The sequence below is a fragment of the Rhincodon typus genome, chromosome 3 (assembly GCF_021869965.1).
Source record: "Rhincodon typus isolate 14 chromosome 3, sRhiTyp1.1, whole genome shotgun sequence".
Taxonomy (NCBI): Eukaryota; Metazoa; Chordata; class Chondrichthyes; order Orectolobiformes; family Rhincodontidae; genus Rhincodon; species Rhincodon typus.
In genome coordinates, this window is record NC_063334.1 from 100,983,378 (window position 1) to 101,003,333 (window position 19,956).

General features: G+C 38.6%; 1 protein-coding gene across 1 annotated transcript in view; it reads right to left on the reverse strand.

Annotated features, from left to right (window-relative positions):
• Positions 1–7,884: 7,884 nt before the first annotated feature.
• homer1b (homer scaffold protein 1b) overlaps positions 7,885–19,956 on the reverse strand; it is a 46,154-nt gene continuing 34,082 nt past the window's right edge. Inside the window, exons 3-5 of the mRNA XM_048595320.1 lie at positions 11,511–11,642; positions 9,835–9,927; positions 7,885–8,031 (exon numbers count right to left, since the gene is read on the reverse strand). Coding sequence (XP_048451277.1) covers positions 7,885–8,031; positions 9,835–9,927; positions 11,511–11,642 — 372 coding nt within the window. The remainder of the gene's footprint in view (positions 8,032–9,834; positions 9,928–11,510; positions 11,643–19,956) is intronic.

The following is a 19,956-nucleotide window of genomic DNA, read 5'->3' on the forward strand; positions in this document are numbered from 1 at the left end:
TAAAAAGGCAAACTAATTCACTTTATGCTGGTAAGAAACATTGGGGCAAGAGTGTGGCCTAGGAAGAGAGAAAAATTGAGATCAATTGTCATGACTGAAAATGCAAAAGCTGCAGACTACAGAAATGAGACAATGTGGCACAGTTGAAATTGCTCAGGGTAGAAATGCTACAAGTTGTATGACAAAAGCAGACATGCAGAATTGTGAACATTGTTCAGAATCAAATCACAACTTGACTATTGAGCTTGCACACAGGTTACAACTCCAATTTCCTACCTCCCACAGAATAACTTGGCCAGAAACAAACTGTTGTCCAACTAATGACCCAGCAACAAACTGATCAACTGACTAGTCAAGAGTCTACCAGTGGAGGATCTGTTCAACTTACATATGGCGACAAAAAAATTATGCAAGGCTCAATAAAAAGCAAAGTACACCAGTGACATTTATCTTAATTCAACAGGATCAGAAGAGTGACCAAGAATGTGATACCACCCACCAGCACTGTGCTGAACGATGGCCAAAGTCCTGCAAAAGAATGCATTATTTTAAGCACTGACAGTATTTCACAATCATAGAGGGCTTGCATTACAGAAGGCTAGAAATTCCAGCCTCCTTTTGGGAAGATGGTTTAGAAAGGATATACCAGGAACACTTGGGCATTGATAATTGTACAGCTAAGACTCAGTCAATGGTGCGCGGGCCAGAGATGTCGAAAGAGAAGAAAGATCTCATTTCATAGCGAAATCTGCAATTGAACAGATTGTCAAGTCTAGAAAATACACCTACCACCACCAAAGGCAGATCAGCATCTAAAACTCAAACACATTTTAAAAAAAACAATGAATACTGAAAACAGAGCAGCAGAACCGATTTGAATCTAATCAAGAATATTTCACTCATCTTTAGACAACTAAAGACAATGCCAGTGGCAGTAATATTGTTGAGAAGCAACAATCTTTCAGTAACACTGTCTGTAAAAGTTTACTTCACCAGTCAAACAACCACAATGGGTATCTAAAGGCAACCTAATTAATGATTCAAGGGAGATGAGCCGCATATAAACTATGGGAGCCAGACCAAGATCCACAGATTTAAGATAGTCAAAAAGGAATTGCCTAGTTTAGAACCCCAGCTGTGTTCCATGATTTACATTCACAATATTAAGAGCTCCCTCAAATGTTGTTATTGGACAACTACCCCTAGTTAACAGATGAGCTCTTCTGGTAAGGAAATCCCCTGTTAAGAGGATTATGAGTCCTCCAGATAAGATAATGAACCAACAACACTAACATCTTCAAAGAATTACATCCTATGCAAAAATTTATCAAAGACAAAAGATTCTCCAGCAGACAAATGATCCATAGATCTGAACAAGAGTCAACAATTCAAGGATGAGGCCTACTATTCTTCCAAATGCAAAAGAGAATACATTCCGAGCAAAATGTGAATTGTCCAGAACACCTCCCCGTGGGAAGTCAGAGGCTTTGGGAAGATGAAGGAGTGGTAAACATAGTATAGCCATATTATAGATTATGTATAATGGATCAACTAGTGGGGGCACAAACAGACAACAGATTCTGTATAAGAATGGTTTTGAAGGGGTTAACGATCATGTTACATCAGGCCCACTCATTCTCATGATGTCAGAGTCTGTGGGTGGTCTACTCTAGCCTTTGAAGATATCTGTACCAACTCATTAAGATTTAGTAATTATGCCTGATCAAATGTAGCTATCATGCAATAAATCTTCTTGTAAGAAGAGTGCCACTTCTGTACAGACTTTACAGTAGAACAGTATCCTTTATGATTAATCACTTGTTAGACCCAAGACAAAAAGGAGGATTTGGTGGCAATGAACCACCATAAACAACCCTTACCTAGTACCATGTACTGAAAACAAGTGTCAAACCCACAAGTTGTCATCTGACAAAATACCACACCTGGTCACGCTTTTAGCTCCTGTCTTTGGCAGAAGTTGTAGCTATCAATTTTAGACAGCCCCCTAAAGAAATCTGGTCCAGGGAGTATTCTAGAAGAGGAGCAGCTAGGCACACAATGAGACGCTGAAGATAGCAACTGCCATTGAATCTTATTTTCAGACTGCAAATTACAGTCCTATCAATTAAATCTTACAGTATGGGGGGTGGGGGTGGGTGGATCTTCTATCTGTTTGAGAAATATTATTAGTTGAAGTTGTAGACATGTTCGCCAAGCCAGTGGGTTTGGTTGCAAATGTTTCGCCACCCTGCTAGGTAACACCATCAGTGCGCCTCCAGCGAAGAGTCCGAGTTGTCTCGCTTGTTATTTACATGCCTCGGTTTGCTGGGGTAGTTGGTATTACTTCTGGTTCTAACAAGTGGGACAGAACACCGATGCTTCACCAGAGGCGCACTGAATAGGTTACCTAGCAGGGTGGTGAAACATTTGCAACCAAACCCACTGGCTTGGCGAGGAAGTCTACAACCTCATCCACAACCCCAGCTACAAATTTTCTCGTAAACTTTTATTAGTCTTGCTCGTTTACAGATTAGCTGAATGTTTAGAGCACACAATCTTTAATCATCTTGGAAACCTAAAATTAGTTCTCAAACCCTAAATCTATACATACAGCTTCAATGGAATAATAGAATGCCACAAGAACAGAGGCAATAGGAACAGGAGTACACCATATCTGGTCGAGCCTGCTCTGCAATTCAATAGGATTGCAGCTGATCTTGACTTTTAATGTCACTTTCCTGTTAGCTCTCTATATTCCTTGAGACACCAAAATGCTGTCTATCCCAGCCTTAAATGGGTTCAAGCATGGAAACACTACATCCTCTGGGGAAGAGTTTTCCAAAGACTGAAAATATTTGGAGCAAATTCATTGTTCCTTTTCTTGGTCTTAAATAACCAACCCCTTCTCCAGAGACTGTGCCTTGCATTTTTGATTCCCTGATCAGCAGAAATAATCTCAGTGTCTACTCCATCAAGGACCTACAAAATCTTAAGACATTATGATGAGATCACTTTTCATCCTTAAATTCCAGATAATACAGATTCAAGTTGCTCAATCTCTCACTACATTCCATTCATCTCAGGAACTTTGTTTTTGTATTCAGATAGTATAGCGAAAATTCAAGAATAAGTTATCTTAAATGTGGAGACCTAAACGGCACACAATTATTCTCAAAGGCCTGTACAACTACACCAGACTTACTGTGCTCCAATCTTCTTGCAATGAAATTCAAATTCAATGAAATAATCTAGTTACATTGCTAGGTAATAATGAAATTAAGAGGAATGTAGTACATTTAAAATAATTAGACTCATCATGGCTGTTAACATAATAATTTATAGATCTACTGGACAGAAATCCTATATAGTGTATCAATACATACTCGTTTGTGTAGTCGCTCTGCCTCATCCTGGTAAGCAGTAAGCTGCTGTTTCCACTGTTTTACATTGGCTGTAGATTCCAGTAGTGCTGCAGTAAGTTTAGCATTGTTGGTTTTTAAGGTTGCCAACTCGGACTCCCAATGCTTTCCGATTGTAGTACTAAATAAAAGCACAACTTATCATTAAGCATTATGTAGATGGTCATAAAAAATGTCAATTTACATCAAAGGCAGAGTCAAAGTCATACAGCACGGAAACAGATCGTTCGGTCCAACCAGTCCAACCTGCTCCTGGCCCATATCTCTCCCATCTTAGGGAGGAGACAACTACCATCAACTCTATCTGTAGCTCTATTTTATAAACTTGTATCGGGTCATCTCTCAACCTCCTAAGCTCCAGTGAGAACAGTCCCAAGCCTATCCATTATAATTCAAGCCTTCCATACCCAGCAACATCCTGTTAAATTTCTTCTGAAACTTCTCCAGCTTGATAACATCCTTCCTATAATTGGGTGACCAGAATGGACACCGTATTCCTGAAGAGGCCTCACCGATGTCCTGTACAACCTCAACATAACATCCCAACTCCGATACTCAAGAGGACTGAGAATGAAGCCAAACATGCCAAATGCCTTTTTAAACCACCCTGTCTATATGTGATGCAAACTTTCAAAGAATTATGGACCTGTACCCCTAGGTCCCTCTGTTCTACGACACTGCCTAAGGCTCTACCATTAATTTTGTAAGCCCTACCCTTGTTTGTTGAACCAAAATGAATACCTCACATTTATCCAGATTGAACTCCATCTGCCATTTTTCAGCCCATTGACCTATTTGATCAAGATCCCTTGGTAATTTTAGAAAACCTTCTTCACTGTCTGCAACGCAACCAACTTTGGTGTCATTGCATGTTGCAATGTGTAAAAAAGATTCAGCAAAAACACAGCAAATCTAGTGTTAGAACATGTTCAGTTTTCTCCCCTCCAATTGCCCATCAACCCCCAACCTTTCCTGAAGCAACTATCCAATGCCAACTAACCAACATGTCTTTCTGGTTGCAATGCTATGAAATGTAAATTTTTTCTTCTGTTCTTCCCATCAAAGCCTCCTACCATGAAAACTTTCAACTGACTTTGCAGCCTTTGAAATGTAGTTCTGCCTGCACCTTCATATACCTTTTAAACATACTTGAATATGTTGGCTTCTGGCTGCAGTCATTATATACAAACTGTTCTACCATTGTACATTCCTTCCCTCCACCTGACCCATCACTGGTAGCTGTGCTTCAGCCGTTAACCTAGTTTTCTGGAAATGCCTTCCTATGCCGTTCACACCTCTGAGGATAAAGTAGTGCTGGGTTTTAAGGATTAACTTTGCATCATTTTGCCTTTACACATTAGGAATCAGCTGCATTGAAGGACCATGTGAAAATAACCTGTTACAGATGTTCTGAAATGAAAAGCATTTAAGAATCTTATGCATCTTCCTATACGATTAATCAGCTTCACAGCTTATAAAAGGACATGCATAAACTGTGTGTCAGAATAGCGATTAGCTTGCAAATACACCGTGGTCATTAGCATTTCAATTAGGTCAGGTCAGAAAAAGTGACTCCTGCCATCTGTGCCCTGAATTCAATGTTGGTTTAAACCAAAATGATGCAAAACTAAAGTAGGTCAGTTTAAAAAAGTCTACATGATTACTGATTAATATGAGTGCAGATTATATGACGGGAGCTGTATAAATAATAAGCTCAAACAGTTATTTCCAAGTACGAAACTTCCTTAATAGATGTAAATATATTTAATTGTTTTATTATCTTCAACTGCAGGAAGTCAACCACACCCTCTGTGACCCTCTTATGCTTTGATCTCAAGTGATTGTAATGGATATTGTTACAGCCACTCAGCACTTGGAATAGTTAATGTAGGGGACAAAAGAATGGAGGGGAGTTCATATTTTTGGAACCACACAAGCATGCAGTTAAATTCTTACTCTTTCAGAATGTAAGAAGTGGCACTGGGACTGCAGGGAGAGGTCTCAAACTTAGCACTCCAAATGTCCACGATGAAGGAAGATCTATTATATTTCTGAACTTTGATGTGCAAATAGTCAGCCGACACTGGGATGCCTTTGTCATTGTAAACTAAAATATCTCCTTAAACAATGTTCATTTCAAACATGCCGTGATCCCATTCACAACTGGGTATTATGAAAAAAAAAGTGTCAAGAAGCAAAATATAGTCTAAAAATTAGAAGAAGTGAATGACGGTGAAACATGGATGCCAAAATTCTAATGTTGACAGAAAATAAAATTAAAAGTCTACATCGGAGGAAAAATGCACTTTGACAGCATCAGAATAATGAGAACATAGATTGATTAAAAGGACTGCAAACAGGAAATCAAACTGGTACTGGGTAACAGCCTACATTGAAGGCTGTGGTCCAGAGTTCACACAACACACACGATGCATTGGCACACAGTCCATTACTGCTTTGTGAAGCAAAATCATTCCAATAAGTTCCATGCAGGTGCTGTAAACTAGGAAAGTTCGAAGCCCCACATAAGGAATTTTAAGATTACGAAGCAGCATATCCAAATGGTAGTTTTTGTGCTTTCCTTCTCCCTTTCTTTATATTTACTGACATTTATTTGTACAAAAACTTTTGAACGGAAGCAAAGTAGTTGCAAGAGCGCAAGGAAATATGGGCTCGTCCTCCTTGGTGTTCAAAGTCTTCAAGGACACTGATACAGCAAATGAGGACAAATAATTTCCAATAGCAAATGTTCAATAACTAGGGGGCATTTAAGGTAATAAGCAAAAGTAGCAAAAGCAGCAGGAGGGATTTTTTTTCAAAGACAACCTATCATGACTTGGAATGCTGCCCTTGAAAAGGCATGTGGAATCAGCAACAAATACAGTTTACAATAGGGAACTGTACAAGTAATGAAAAGAAGGGTGCCTAGCTCAGGGAAGAGAGCTGTGTAGTGGGCCTAATTAGATAGTCTTCAGAACAACTAAGTGCCAAAAAGCCTCCTGTGTTATACCATTACGCTTCTAAAATATTTCCAGGCATGTGTTTGTTTGGTGTTGTAGTAGCAACTGGTTCTTGATTGACCTGCTTTTCCAGAATGGAACAAGTGAATCATTTGATTAAATCCACATTCTTGGCTGAAGACATATTGGTTATTGAAACCAAACATATTTTCTGTGTGGCATACATAGTATTCACATCCACAGTGCAACATAAATTCAATAGAACATGTTCAGAGAGAGAACATTGAAACTAAGTTCCTCCTGGCTATTCAAAACACATTAGTCTAATAAGATGCTTTATTTTCTCAAATGGTGTGGAGTACCAGTTTTGCTACATTTCACTATACCATCTACTCTAACAAGCTTTTGCAGAAAATTAATCCAAGTTAACCTGGGGCAGTAAGGAACAATTTCAGATGAGCTACTGTATCAGCCATAGAGCTAAATTTTAATACATGATTGTTAAACTTCCAGGATTCAATAATTCAGGAAATTTGTAATACCATTACGTAGTTTGACAAGATTGAAAGCAATAATATATTGAGACAGCTCATATTTCAAAAGGCACGTATTCCTATCCCACAAGTCTAAGCAACAAGGAGATTGATTTTTGGCTCTACCTGGCACTTGGTTCAGCTAGTGCTTGCTTCTCTAACCTAATAAAAAGGAGTTCAAAGATTTTGGTCAATCCAAGACTTAATACTGCTCCCATTTTTAGGAAGCCTCCAAATATCTTTCATACTCCAGAACAAGGCAAATGTAAATTTCAGCATGTGGGCAGCACAGTGGCTCAGTGGTTAACACTGCTGCCTCACAATGCTAGAGTCTTGGGTTCAATTTTACTCTTGGGCAACTGTTTAGTTTGCACATTTTGAGCGTGTTTCCTCCCACAGACCAAAGACATGCAGGTTAGGTGGATTGGCCATGCAGGATTACAGATATAGGGTAGTTGGAGGGGGCTCTGGGTGGGATGCTGGAGGTGTGGACTCGGTGAGTCGAATGGACTGCTTCCACACTATTGGGATTGGGATTCAATGAAAAAGGAAGCTCAGCTATATAACTGTATACTTTAAGTAGCTTCAATTCTTCTGAGCTTTCCTCCTACTCATCCCATGTCTAAATATATTACCCTACCAGTCGTCAAGACTTCTACACCACACTTTAACTATAACACTTCACATTCCTTAATCCCCTTTTCCCTTTAAGCATTAGATTTTGAAAACACAAGCCGAGCAAAATTTTGATTTTTATTGTTTTAAAAAAAAAAACAAACACAATTTGAACCTAGGTTTAAGGCCTTGGATTATGGACCCTGGCTGTGTGTCTTGGAATCCCAACAGAAAATTTAAATTGCAGCAGAAAACAAAATTTTAGTAAGCAACAGGAGATTTTATTCATCAACTACTCCAATACAAGAGCAAAGCAAAACAGCAATCATGGGACTAACATTTTCACATTTCATGTACTTACCTGTGAGTGAAAGGCAGAGAACTCTGGTTAATTTCAGCTCGCGCATCAGAATCTTGGGTGACATCTTGAATAGACCTTTCATCATCTGTCCCATTGATACTCTCAGGTGTCAGAGGTGACTGCAAGTCACCTCCTGCAGATTCCTGTAAAGCAAAAATTTGAAATCATTCTAAAAGGAGTCATTGTTTGGCTATAAACAGAAAACCACTGAACGCAAAGGTTTCAAAATTAGCCCCAGTCAGTAACTGAAATTGTTGCTCCCACGTTGGGTCAATCTTTCACCTTTAGAATGGTCTTTTGATTATATAGCTGCCAGTTATCCTTGACCAGCCCTTCTCTCAGCACCTCACAAAAAATTAAGTTTTGCTCCAAGATTATTGGGATAAGTAGATGAAACATCTGGATTGCAAAGACAAAACAACCATTTTCCCATATGGCACAAGTAGTTTTCACCCTGCCAACAGCTTATTGGATTCATTAGTCCTCATATTTACAGTAATATGCTTAGTAACTTTAGACATTTCAGTTCTGACTTAACACACCTTTCATCCTACTTGTGGCATGGAATTTAATCCCTTCAAGTCAGATCGTACACATTCAAAATTTATTATTTTTGATGTTCAGGCTGATTTAACATCAAGCATTGCACACTTTTGCACAGTTCTTGCACAAGAAAAAACACATAAATCTCTCTAGATGTATCTAGGATGAGAAATCAGCCTTATCCTTTCATTTGTCAAAAGAAAATAATCTATTTCATTTCGCTTTTTCTTTTGTCATTTTGGTGACCACTTATTCAATTTCTTCAGTATAAGATGATACTGAATTAAGCTGCTCAACTATGCCTAATTTTCCAGACTCTTAAGGATTAGTTTTAACCAAAACAAATCTGCATTATGTGCTGCAGGATACCAAGTCCACATTTCTGCACTGTGTTACATATTCATTTGTGAGATATTAAAACTATAGACTATTCCAAATGTTGCACTATTCATATAGTCACCACCACTTTCTGGTGCATTCAATTTCTCAATACAAAGAACAAAATCTCACCTACTTGTATTTTTAATAAACAATTTATACATGCATCATTTGCCTACCAATTAAAGGTTAATGGATTTACACTTTTCCATCCCTTTGCTCCTTCTTTGCCTGGACTTATTTACCCAAATATCAATGTGTCTCATTTCCCCATGTTTTACTATTTCTTTTTCTATTTCACTTCTTTCATTTTCTCACTTATTTGATGCCCCATTCTTCCCAGATTTGCCATTAGCAGCCAATTATAACATGAACCCAGATTAGACAGGACTGCTGTCTTCATCCAGCTCTGCACCTTGTTATCTCAGATTATCCAGCATCTGCAGTTCCTGCTATCTCTTAGACAGGACAATTCTCTTGCCACAACCATCGTTATTGACATTTTCACTCTCCCTTTTGCCATGGGTCTCAACAATCTCAATTTCTGCTGCAGCACTTCACAAAATGGTTTCTGCATTTGGTTTGGCATATTAAGTGCCAAATGTTGGCAAAAATCAAGAATAATATTTCCCTAAAATGAGCTTGCAGATCTGGTTGTTTCATCATCCATTCTTGATGGAACAATATTCATTACGGCGGGATTGAGAGAGTTTTAAGCTTTATGCTACGAGGAATTTGAAGAAATGTGATGTGCATGTTTAAACACCTGTATACGTTAGGTAATTAATGCATAATAGGCCCATGCTAGTTTTCAATAAACACTTCACCATAGCCTACAAACACCACTCTGTGCTCAGAGACTGTGACCATGGATTTCAATGGCTTAAAGTTTTGAGAATAATATTAAAGTACACTACCATTGAATTGTTCAAGCTTTTTCTTTTGAATATTATTTATTCTAACAGCACAAATCAGTTTCCAACTTTTGGATCATTTACTCTATCACAATGGATAGTCATGCCCACCTGTGAAGGCGTACTGGTTAATTCCATTTTTTCCTGCATTTTCTCTTTTGCTATCCGTGCTGCATCTTTAAATTCTTGGAACTTCTCTGCAAACTAAATTGGGAAGAAGTTCTTTTTAAAAGTGTAGCTTGTAAGATCAGAATACTTCAATACTTCAATGTACAACTGATTGTCTTCTTGAACAATATTTCTTACTTTCATTTGTTCCGTTGTCAGTTAGTCCTTCTATTCATATTCTTGTGCTCTTTCCGGGTAATTATTCAAAATCTCTTGAAATTTGGATTGGATCTGTTGCCAACATGCTCTCAAGGCAGTGCATTCCAGATTTTAAGTACTTGCTGTATAATAACTCATGATAACTTTGGTTTATTGCTCTTTATCTTAAAAGAGTGCCCTCTCATTCACTAGTGTAGTGCATTATTATACAATTACTTTGACAACATGCTACATTGTGATGGTTAAAAAGTCAATTAATGTGTCAAATTTTGCAGCAATCAAATTGGCAAGACACAATCTCCTATATCAACCTAGAGGTCAGATTTACTAGCCTCTAAGATTGCAGTTAAGCCAATTTGTCAATATGATGAACTCAGATATAGCAGGCTGAATATTCCCTTAATAGATATGAATTTACTTAGTCAAGCATATTTAGTTGCCCAATCTGTTAAGTAACCCCAATTTAAGTTGTTACAATTTAACCATTTTTAATAAGGATCAGTATTCATGCTTTGTGCAGTGGATCTGTAATAACCTCATTCTGTACCATTTGTATTATGGGGGCATATAACCTGATAATCACCATCTTAGAGTAGGCTCTCTCACTTGCAGCTTACCTCTGAATCCCTACAACTCTTAAGCTGTACTCACTCCCTAGATGGGAAGTTGAGGCAGAAAATCTTAACCTTTGAAAAGGTTCTTGAATGTTAAGAAACTTCAAGTGCTCAAAGTCTATGGACCTAGTGAGGGAAAGTGAGATTAAAATATGTAATAAAGTATTTTTGCTGGCACAGATTTGGTCGAAGTGACCTCTTCTGTACTGTATGATTCTATTATGCTTCCTGCCACTTGTTCATCTCCTGAGCCCTTACTAATTGTGAATGTTCAGGGGACAGACATGGCTAGCAGAAAAGATGGGAGGGTGACCTGTGGTGAATTGTAGAGTCCGGAAGCAGGAGATGTAGTGGGGGGGTGGGTAGGGAGGGGGCGGGCGGTGGTGTTGGGAGATTGAAAGAAATTAGCATTTTGTACACTTTAAAATATTTTAAAATTTATTTTGTTCACAATTATAATAATTCAGAAACAACCACTATTTAAATTTATAGGGTGTAATATTTCTTTCTGACAGTAACGGTCCTGCAGAACCAAACTAAAGCCTTTATGATCAACTGTAATGGGAAGATCTAATTGACTTAACCTTTTCACTTACAGTTGTACTTTTTAAAGGAATGCAAATACAATATAAAACTGAAAGTTATGATGGTGGATCTCAAGTTGTATTACTGGCCATCTAACACTTTAGTCACGCACTAGAAATTAGGCTTAATTTGATAATAAAAAAATTAAATTGAATGAAAGTACAGACGCGTTTGAGTATTCACTTTGCCAAGACCTCTAGCAGTACAATTTAAGAAATTTAACCATAAAAATGACTTACTATTCTATGTGGTTATACTCACTTTAGTTAGATGATGCTCTGAGGAAAAGCCAAGACCATAGACAGTGTTTGCACGACTGTCTGGCCACTGACCAAACTTTTGAGATGTTTTTGTGAATGTCATATTTGGAGTGATTGTGCTATTGATTATTGCCTGAAAGAAAGAAAACACTTCATTGTATTATGAAACCGGATTTTACAAGTAGAAACCTTCAAACAATGTCAATGGTCCCTGCATTCCCAAATGATTTTAGACATGCCATTTAATTCAAATCAATACTTCAAAACAGGCATTGAAAGATGCTTGGGTTAATTATTTCTTCACCATCCCATCTGGAAGATTTTACAACAGGCTGCTCAAATTTTCTGTTGGCTATTTGTTTCCCTACATTAAAATGGGAAAATCCTAAAATCTGTTCACTGAAGAACAATCCTGTTAGTACAAGTATTATGCAATCAACACGATTTAGAAACATTTCCTAAAACAAAGAATGGAGTTTACAAAAAGAAATTCAAAAGTTTTGCACTTCAACCTAAAGGAATATGAAACAATATGAATCTCATGCACTTCAATCTATAATTCAGTTGTCAAATGAAAAATGTTGATTGTGTCAGATGGTATACTGGTAAACTCAGACTAGTGCTCTTGGGATATGGATTCAAATGCCTAAGGCAACTGGCAGAACTGAAATTAATTTAATAAATCTGAAATCGAAAGATAGTCTCAGTCATGGTGACTTTGTAAACGTGATAACCACTGTTACAAAAATCCATCTGTTCATCAATTCCCTTTGGGGTAGGAAATCTACTATTCCTACCTGGACCAGTCTCCACGTGATGTCAGAGCCACGGCAGTGTGATCAACACTCAACTGCCTTCTAATGGCCTAGCAAGTAACTCAATTCAAGGATATTTAAGAAAGAAAATCACAGGGATGTGGACTTCACAGCAATAAATGCTGGCCAGAATGTCCTGCACGCGATGAAGAGCTGCCTTGAACCATTTGGTATAGATACATCTACAATGCTGTTAGGGAGGAAGTTCTTAGATTTTGACCCAATCACACTGGAGGAACAGTATATTCCAAGTCAGGATGGTGTGTTGCTTGATGAACTTGAAAGCAGTGGTGTTTCCATGTATCTGCTGCCCTTGTCCTTCTAGATCGTAGTGATCATGCAATTGAAAGGTGCTGTCGAAGGAACCTTGGTGAACTTCTACAGTGCATCTTCTAGATGGTACACACTACTGCTAATGAGCAGTGGTGAAGGATGTGAATATTTGTAAATGTGTGCCAAAAAGGATTGCTTTGTTCAGGATGGTGTCAAGCTTTTTCAGTGTTGTTTGAGCTGCACCCATCCAGGCAAGTGGAAAGTATCCCATTACGTTCCTAACCTATCTCTTCTAGATGGAGAAGGTTTGGGGAATCAGGTGGAGAATTACTTACTGCAGGATTCAGAGTCTCTTCCTGTTCTTGTAGGCAGCATTTATTAGATTAGTCAAGTACAGTTTCTAGTCAATGATAACCCCCTGGATGTTGAGAGTGGGAGATTCTGCAATGGTAATACCAATGAATATCAAGCAGTGACTCTGAAATTCTCTTAGTTATGGCCATTGTCTGACACTTATGGTGTGCAAATATTATTTGCCACTTGTCAGCCCAAGCCTGTATATTGTCCAGGTCTTGCTGCAAAGTTTCCTAATTAGGCAACGTAAGCTGGCTCAGCCAGTGATACCCCCGCCATAACAAAGAAAACAGATAATAGATGTACTCCATCTCAAATAGTAGTGGTAAATAAAATTAACAATCAACTATTAATATACACTGTATAACTGCATCACAAGCATTACATAACATGACTATTTTATTTGCAGTCATGATCACATTTTTTTAATACTATCTTTACTCTTCTGAATTTTCAATGCACTATGACTTTTCCACATCTTAATTTGTATCCTTTTCAATGTTTCTAGTTAATTAACTGGAACTTTCTTTTCCCCTTAATTTCTCCAGCCAAGTACCAAAGATTTGAAAGAGACAAATCTTTGATGCATTTTTCTATGTCAGGAAGAGAGGTTGTCAATGTAAAAAGAAAATTCTCATTTATGTGGTACGTTTCAAGAAACCCCAATGCATTTTGCAGGCAAACGAAGGACTTTTTAAACTTGAGTCATTATATAGGAAACAAGATCAAATTGTAGAGTTCCTCTGGGTTCTCTCAAATAGCAATGTAATAATGATCAGATATTGTTTGATATTTTGGTTGAGGTATAAATATTGGACAAGAGACGGAAATAATACTTTTGCTCCTCTTTGAAATAATGCCATGGAATTTTGTATTCCAACAGAGCAGATGAGGTCTCTGTTTAATATTTTATCCAAGAGAAGCATCTCTGTCAGCTTGATTTTTGTACTGTGTTATCGTGAGCTCAAATCTTCTGTGGCTCATTTTATAATACTCAGAGCCAGTTGACATTAACTTTACATGGTCTGCAAAGAACACAATGTAGCCCAGAAGGTGACAAATGATACTACCACTCAACATCTAGGCAATTACCATCTACAACAAGTCAGCCTCACCACCTTCATTGGACATTCATCAGCATTACCATCAACAACATCCATGGGGGCAATATTCACTTGAAATGCAAATGGACCAGACAATTAAGTACTGTGGCTAGTAAGTCATATGCGACTCCCAAAGTTTGTGCTACACGCACAAGTTGAAGTATTATGGAATATGGTCCACTTTCCAGGATGAGTGCAGCAAGAAGCTTAACACTACTGAGAACAATGCAGCCTCTTAATTGGCACTTCAACTCCTTAAAACACTCACCACCAGCCCAGTGGTTAGGATCAATACCATCTACAAGACGAACTCTAGCAACTCAAAAGACTTTAATCACCAGCACCTCGTAAACTCACACCTTTTAGCACCAAGTAGGGTAATTTCAGCAGTTGTAATTTGTCCTTGCCATCCCAAGTATATACTGGGTTGGTTCAGCTTTATCACAAACTGCTGCAGGAAATCCCAAATTCCATATGCATTCTCTTGTAGGTATAACGTAATAACCTAGATTTTCAAACACCATCCTGACTTGAAAAGACAATGTTTCTAACAGTGGTGGGTAAAAGTCTTCAAATTTACTACCTAACTGCACAATGGGCACACTTACATTACATGGACTGCAAAAGGCAACTTAACCCAACTTCAAGGTCACTTAGGGATGGGCAATAAAGGTTAGCTATGCAAGTGATACTCATTCCCATCAAGAAATTAAAGAAAAAAAGCTGATGGAAATACTTGTGACAATTTACTTGTTCCATGTATAGATTTTTTTTATTAAATGAATCTTAAATCAAATTTGTGTAAATTATGCAGTAGATTGGAATTCACAAGCAGTGCAAGATGGTCATTTCTAAGTGAAAGTCTAAGCATTTGTAGACATCTCAGTGCAAATGTTGGGGGATGAGCCCACCTCTACTTAGCTGGCTCCCCCTGCTTAAATTTTGTTTCTAACAGCCCCTGAATTTCCACGAGGCACGATGCGCATGCATTTCCAGAAGGATATTCTGTTTTATAAAGCTGATCAAATCGGAGACCTGCAGCTGTGTACAAAGGGAGGAGACCGAGGAAGTGACATTCAGCGATGAACCTGGACAGTGAAATATATCCAGGATCTCACTGGGATCAGGCTTATGTCTCCACGCATTGCAACGGAGGCCAAGTGCACTTAGGGAGACAAAAACCCCCTACCCCTCAAGTGGCCAGCAGCCTGCAAGACTGCACTTTCGATGTTGGCCTCTTCTGTCACCCACTAAAGGTAGAGTACAAAATCCATTATAAAACCCCACTTAAGGCCTTCAAGTAGCTCATGTGTGGGAGACCCACCTAACATCAACCACTTGTAAAAAAGTGTTGGAAGCAGTGGCAAGTCACATTAGTTTTACAGATCCAACCACCCCATGCAGCATTTAGTCCTACATGTGATCAGGAAAAAACAAAGTACTAGCAAACAAGTCCCTTAGTATCCATCTCACAATCAAAATAAAAACATTTTAAACATTCGATCAATGCAGTTTTACAACTGAAACAGTACCAAAATGATTGGTGCATGGAGTTCATTTCACAACCCAGAAGGATTTGTGAACAAGCAATAAAGAGACAGTTACACAGACTCTATAATAAAAGCACACAATCTAATTAATTGCATTCTTGACGTCTGTGTAATGAGCTTCCAGGAAGGGAAATGGAGAAGCAATCAGCAGAATCAATTCAGGCAAGATAAAATGTTGGGAGTACAAAAATTCACAAGATGGATTCCTGGAATGCAGAGATTGTCCTGCAAGGAGAGTGAGAAAATTCTATTCCTCAGAGTTTAGAAGTAGTAGTGATCTCATTGGAACGTATAAAGTTCTTGAGACTTGATTGGGCACATGCCGAGAAAATGTTCTCCCTAGTTTGGGAGCTGACAATTAGGGGCTCACAGTCTCAAGAGTTGGGAATCAGCTATTTAGCACTGTGACGAGATAGCATTTCTTCACTTAAGGTGTGGATATTTGGAATTTTCTTCCATAACAAGCTGTAGATACTCAGAGCATTCAGCATCTGAGGGCAGGGATTGGAAAGTTTTTTTTTGATCATGAGGGATTGAAAGTATCTAGGCATAGAAGGGATTTAGAAAGCGGAGGATGATGATGATCAATCTTACTTAATGGCAGAGAAGGCTGAAGGGAATGGCTGACCTGCTCCCATGTCGTGGTCCCCAAGGGTCTGTAATGATTTTCCAAGTGGTCAGGGAAATAATTTGAAATGCAAACCAAGTAACGATGGATAGCTGTATAGCGCAGATTGGGTTGGCCGTCTCAACTAGTAGCAGACTATGTAAGGGTAGACAGATCATACAGTAAGAAGCAGGCTCACTATGTGTAAGTACCAGCTGCTTAACAGCATTAAAAACTTTTCATGCAGCACTTTCCTACTATGAAAATTATATAGCTTTATAATTTGGATTGACGCCTCATAAATCGCTAATCAACTTGGAGAGGGGTACTTTGAACAAAGCAGTTCAAGAAACACCAAGTCGACTGTAGCTGTTCAAAACACCCCCTCACAATAAGCAAGTTTAACAGCTCCTTGCAAGAGCCCTGTACAAAGTTCCACTTTGGGGAATGAAACACAGGAGTCATTGACGTCACTGGACAGTTTAAACTGAGTCAAAACTACAACACCAAGGGTTGAACATTCCAGCTATACTGAAAGTGGGATGAAATATGCAGAATAGTCGTGATTATTCTTGTCCCAAAGGAAATCTCTGCCATAGGAAATTTCAATAATTCCTGCATTTCTGGAGAAATAAAAACTTTAATGTTAACACTCCAGTGTCTCACGAATACTGCTCACCTGCTAAACTGCCAACAGTATACAATAGCTGTTTTGTATTCATTATTGTGTGCATTTGGTGTTAAACTTGATATCAAGCAATAGCATTTAACCAATCTGTTCAAGACAATGAATGCCTAAGGGAGATTGTCATTGATCCAAAAATACATGGTCCAGATAGCTGATTCAAAAAAATTGTATGATTTAACAATTCTTTGTTGCACAGGCAAGAACCAAAAGGAAGTAGTTTTAATTACAGGAGGTGGTACAGCATCAATCTTTCTTAAAGGCAGATTTTCATAACTATGCACTCTGATCATTGCCAAAGTATTCTGAAGTCACAATTGTTATGCAGGAAACATGGCAGTCAATTTGCACACAGTAAGCTTCAACCAACTGCAACATAATGGTCATCGGGTAATTTGTTTTAATCATATTGTTTGAAGGATAAACATCTGCAAGGATGCTGGGTGCAACTCCCTTGATCATCTTCAAACTAGTGCTGTGGGATGTTTTCCATCCTCCTGAGAGAAGTAAACAGGGTCTTGGTTTAACATTGCATTCAATAGAGGGCATCTCAGTGCACACAGAAATCTTGACCTACAGTTTTTGTGCCCACATTAAAATCACATTTCTGATACTGTGCAAAAGATCTTTTTTTCTCAAAGAAAAATCAGATGCTCAGATGGATTAAGGACAAGCTTTGAAACAGAGCGTGGTATAAATGCAAAATTGAATGGAGGGGAAAAAAGTCTAGTGGAATTTGGCATTTAACTATTTGAGAATTATTACTGCTGTTCAAATAATGGTGGTGCAGTGGGTTTGCCCTAATATCAAATCTGTTTTTGGTACAAAGCAGGTAAAGAGTAGAAAAGAAAAATCACTTTTCAGATGTACTTGATTAGTTGAAGAGGTAAGTGGATATCCAAGTATCCATATTAAAATTAATCTACATAAGTATAGACCAACACTTAAAAGGCAAAAATACGTGCACACGTAACATGAAAGACTCCTATTCGAGTAGGCCAATGGACATTAGGTGGTGTGATAATTGTTTATGTGCACAATACCATTATTTCAGTAAAGTGATGATAATAACCAAGAAAGAAAATCTTTATAGAATTATACTAGAGGATACTTGAAATTAAAAAAAAAACAAGTGTCATACATACACAAAATGCATCTCAGCAAATTAGGACACTAAAAGGTGTGTTGGTCCCCAACAGATACTCCAGGTGTTAACCAAGGATATAATAACATGAACATGATTGAGTTTTTTGAATGAGTGACAAAGATCGATGAAGGCAAAGCAGTGGATGTTGTCTATATGGACTTCAGCAAGGCATTTGACAAGGTTCTACACAGTAGACTGGTTAACAAGGTTAGATCACATGGAATAGTAGGAGAACCAGCCATGTGGATACAAAATTGGCTCAAAGGCAGGAGACAGTAGTGGTGGAGGGTTGCTTTTCAAACTGGAAGCCTGTGTCCAGCAGTGTGCTGCATCCACTGCTTTTTGTCAGTTATATCAATATTGGGATGGTTAATACTGGTATCACCAGTATTGATAGTGTAGGGGCATCAAAGAGGGTTACCTTAGAGTACAACAGGATCTCTATTAGATGGGATAATTGACCATGGAACAGCAGATGGAGTTTCAATTAGATAAACGTGAGGTGCTGCAGGTAGGGCAGAACTTATATACTTAATGGTAAGGTCCAGGAGAGTGTTGCTGAACAGAGACACCTCGGAGTGCAGGTTCATAGTTTCTTGAAAGTGGAGTCGCAGGTAGCCTTGGTATTGAAGGCAGCGTTTGGCATGCTTACCTTTATTGGTCAGTTAAAAGGAGTATAGGAGTTGGGATGCCATGTTGAGGCTGCACAGGACATTGGTTAGGCCACTTCTGAAATACTGCAGGCAATTCTGGTCTCCCTGCTATAGCAGAGATGTTGTGAAACTTGAAAAAGGTTCAGAAAAGATTTAAGGGTGTTGCCACAGCTGGAGGGCTTAAGCTATAGGGAGAGGCTGAATTGGCTGGGGCTATTTTCCCTGGAGGGTCAGACACTGAGGGGCAACTTTGTAGGAGTTTGTAAAATCACGAGGGGCATGCATAGGGTGAACAGTCAAGGTCTTTTCCCAAAAGGGTAGAGGAGTCCAAAACTAGAGGGCATAGGCTCAAGGGGAGAGGGGAAAGATTTAAAAAGGGACTTAAAAGGGCAACTTTTTCATGCAGAGAGTGGTGCATGTATGGAATGAACTGCCAGAGGAAGTGGAGGAGGCTGGTACAATTACAACATTTAAAAAGGCATCTAAACGGGTATATGAATAGGAAGGGTTGAGGGGGAAAATGGGCCAAATTCTGGCAGATGGGACAAGATTAATTTAGGATGTCTGTTTGGCATGGACAAGTTACACCGAAGGGTCTGTTTCCCTGTTGTACATCTCTATGACTCTTAGTTGAAGCTAATCAGGAAAGCCTATCTGCTCTGTCTGCAGATGGAAGACTTGACTAAAGCCAGAATATTACTGAATTTGCTAGCTTGCTCACATTTGGACAAATAAGTTAAAAACAGGATTGAGGAAAACAAATGGAAATGTAACGCTAACCCCTCAAATAAGTGGGCAATGAATTGCGATTCCGAACAAGTTCAATGAGACAATTACATATTTGTATTATCACTGGACTAGTAATCCAAAAATATAGGCTATTGAGTTCTGAGGAAGTGTCACCGGACCCGAAACGTTAACTGTTTTTTCCTTCACAAATGCTGCCAGACCTGCTGTGCTTTTCCAGCAACTTGGTTTTTGTTCCAAAAATCAAAAAAAAAAATATATAGGCTATTGCTCTTGTGACATTGGCATGAATCCCATGATGGCATATGGTGAAATCTGAAATCAGTTAACAAATCTGGAATTTTAAGATGGCAACCATGTAACCATTGTTGATCAGTCATGGTTGGCCAATTTTAGTCAAACACCCTGGTTTTCCACCCGAAAACCATGCCAAAAAGATGTTGAATACTTCCTGTCTCAGACTTGAGGGGAGGGAGACAGACAGACAGACAGACAGACAGACAGACAGACAGA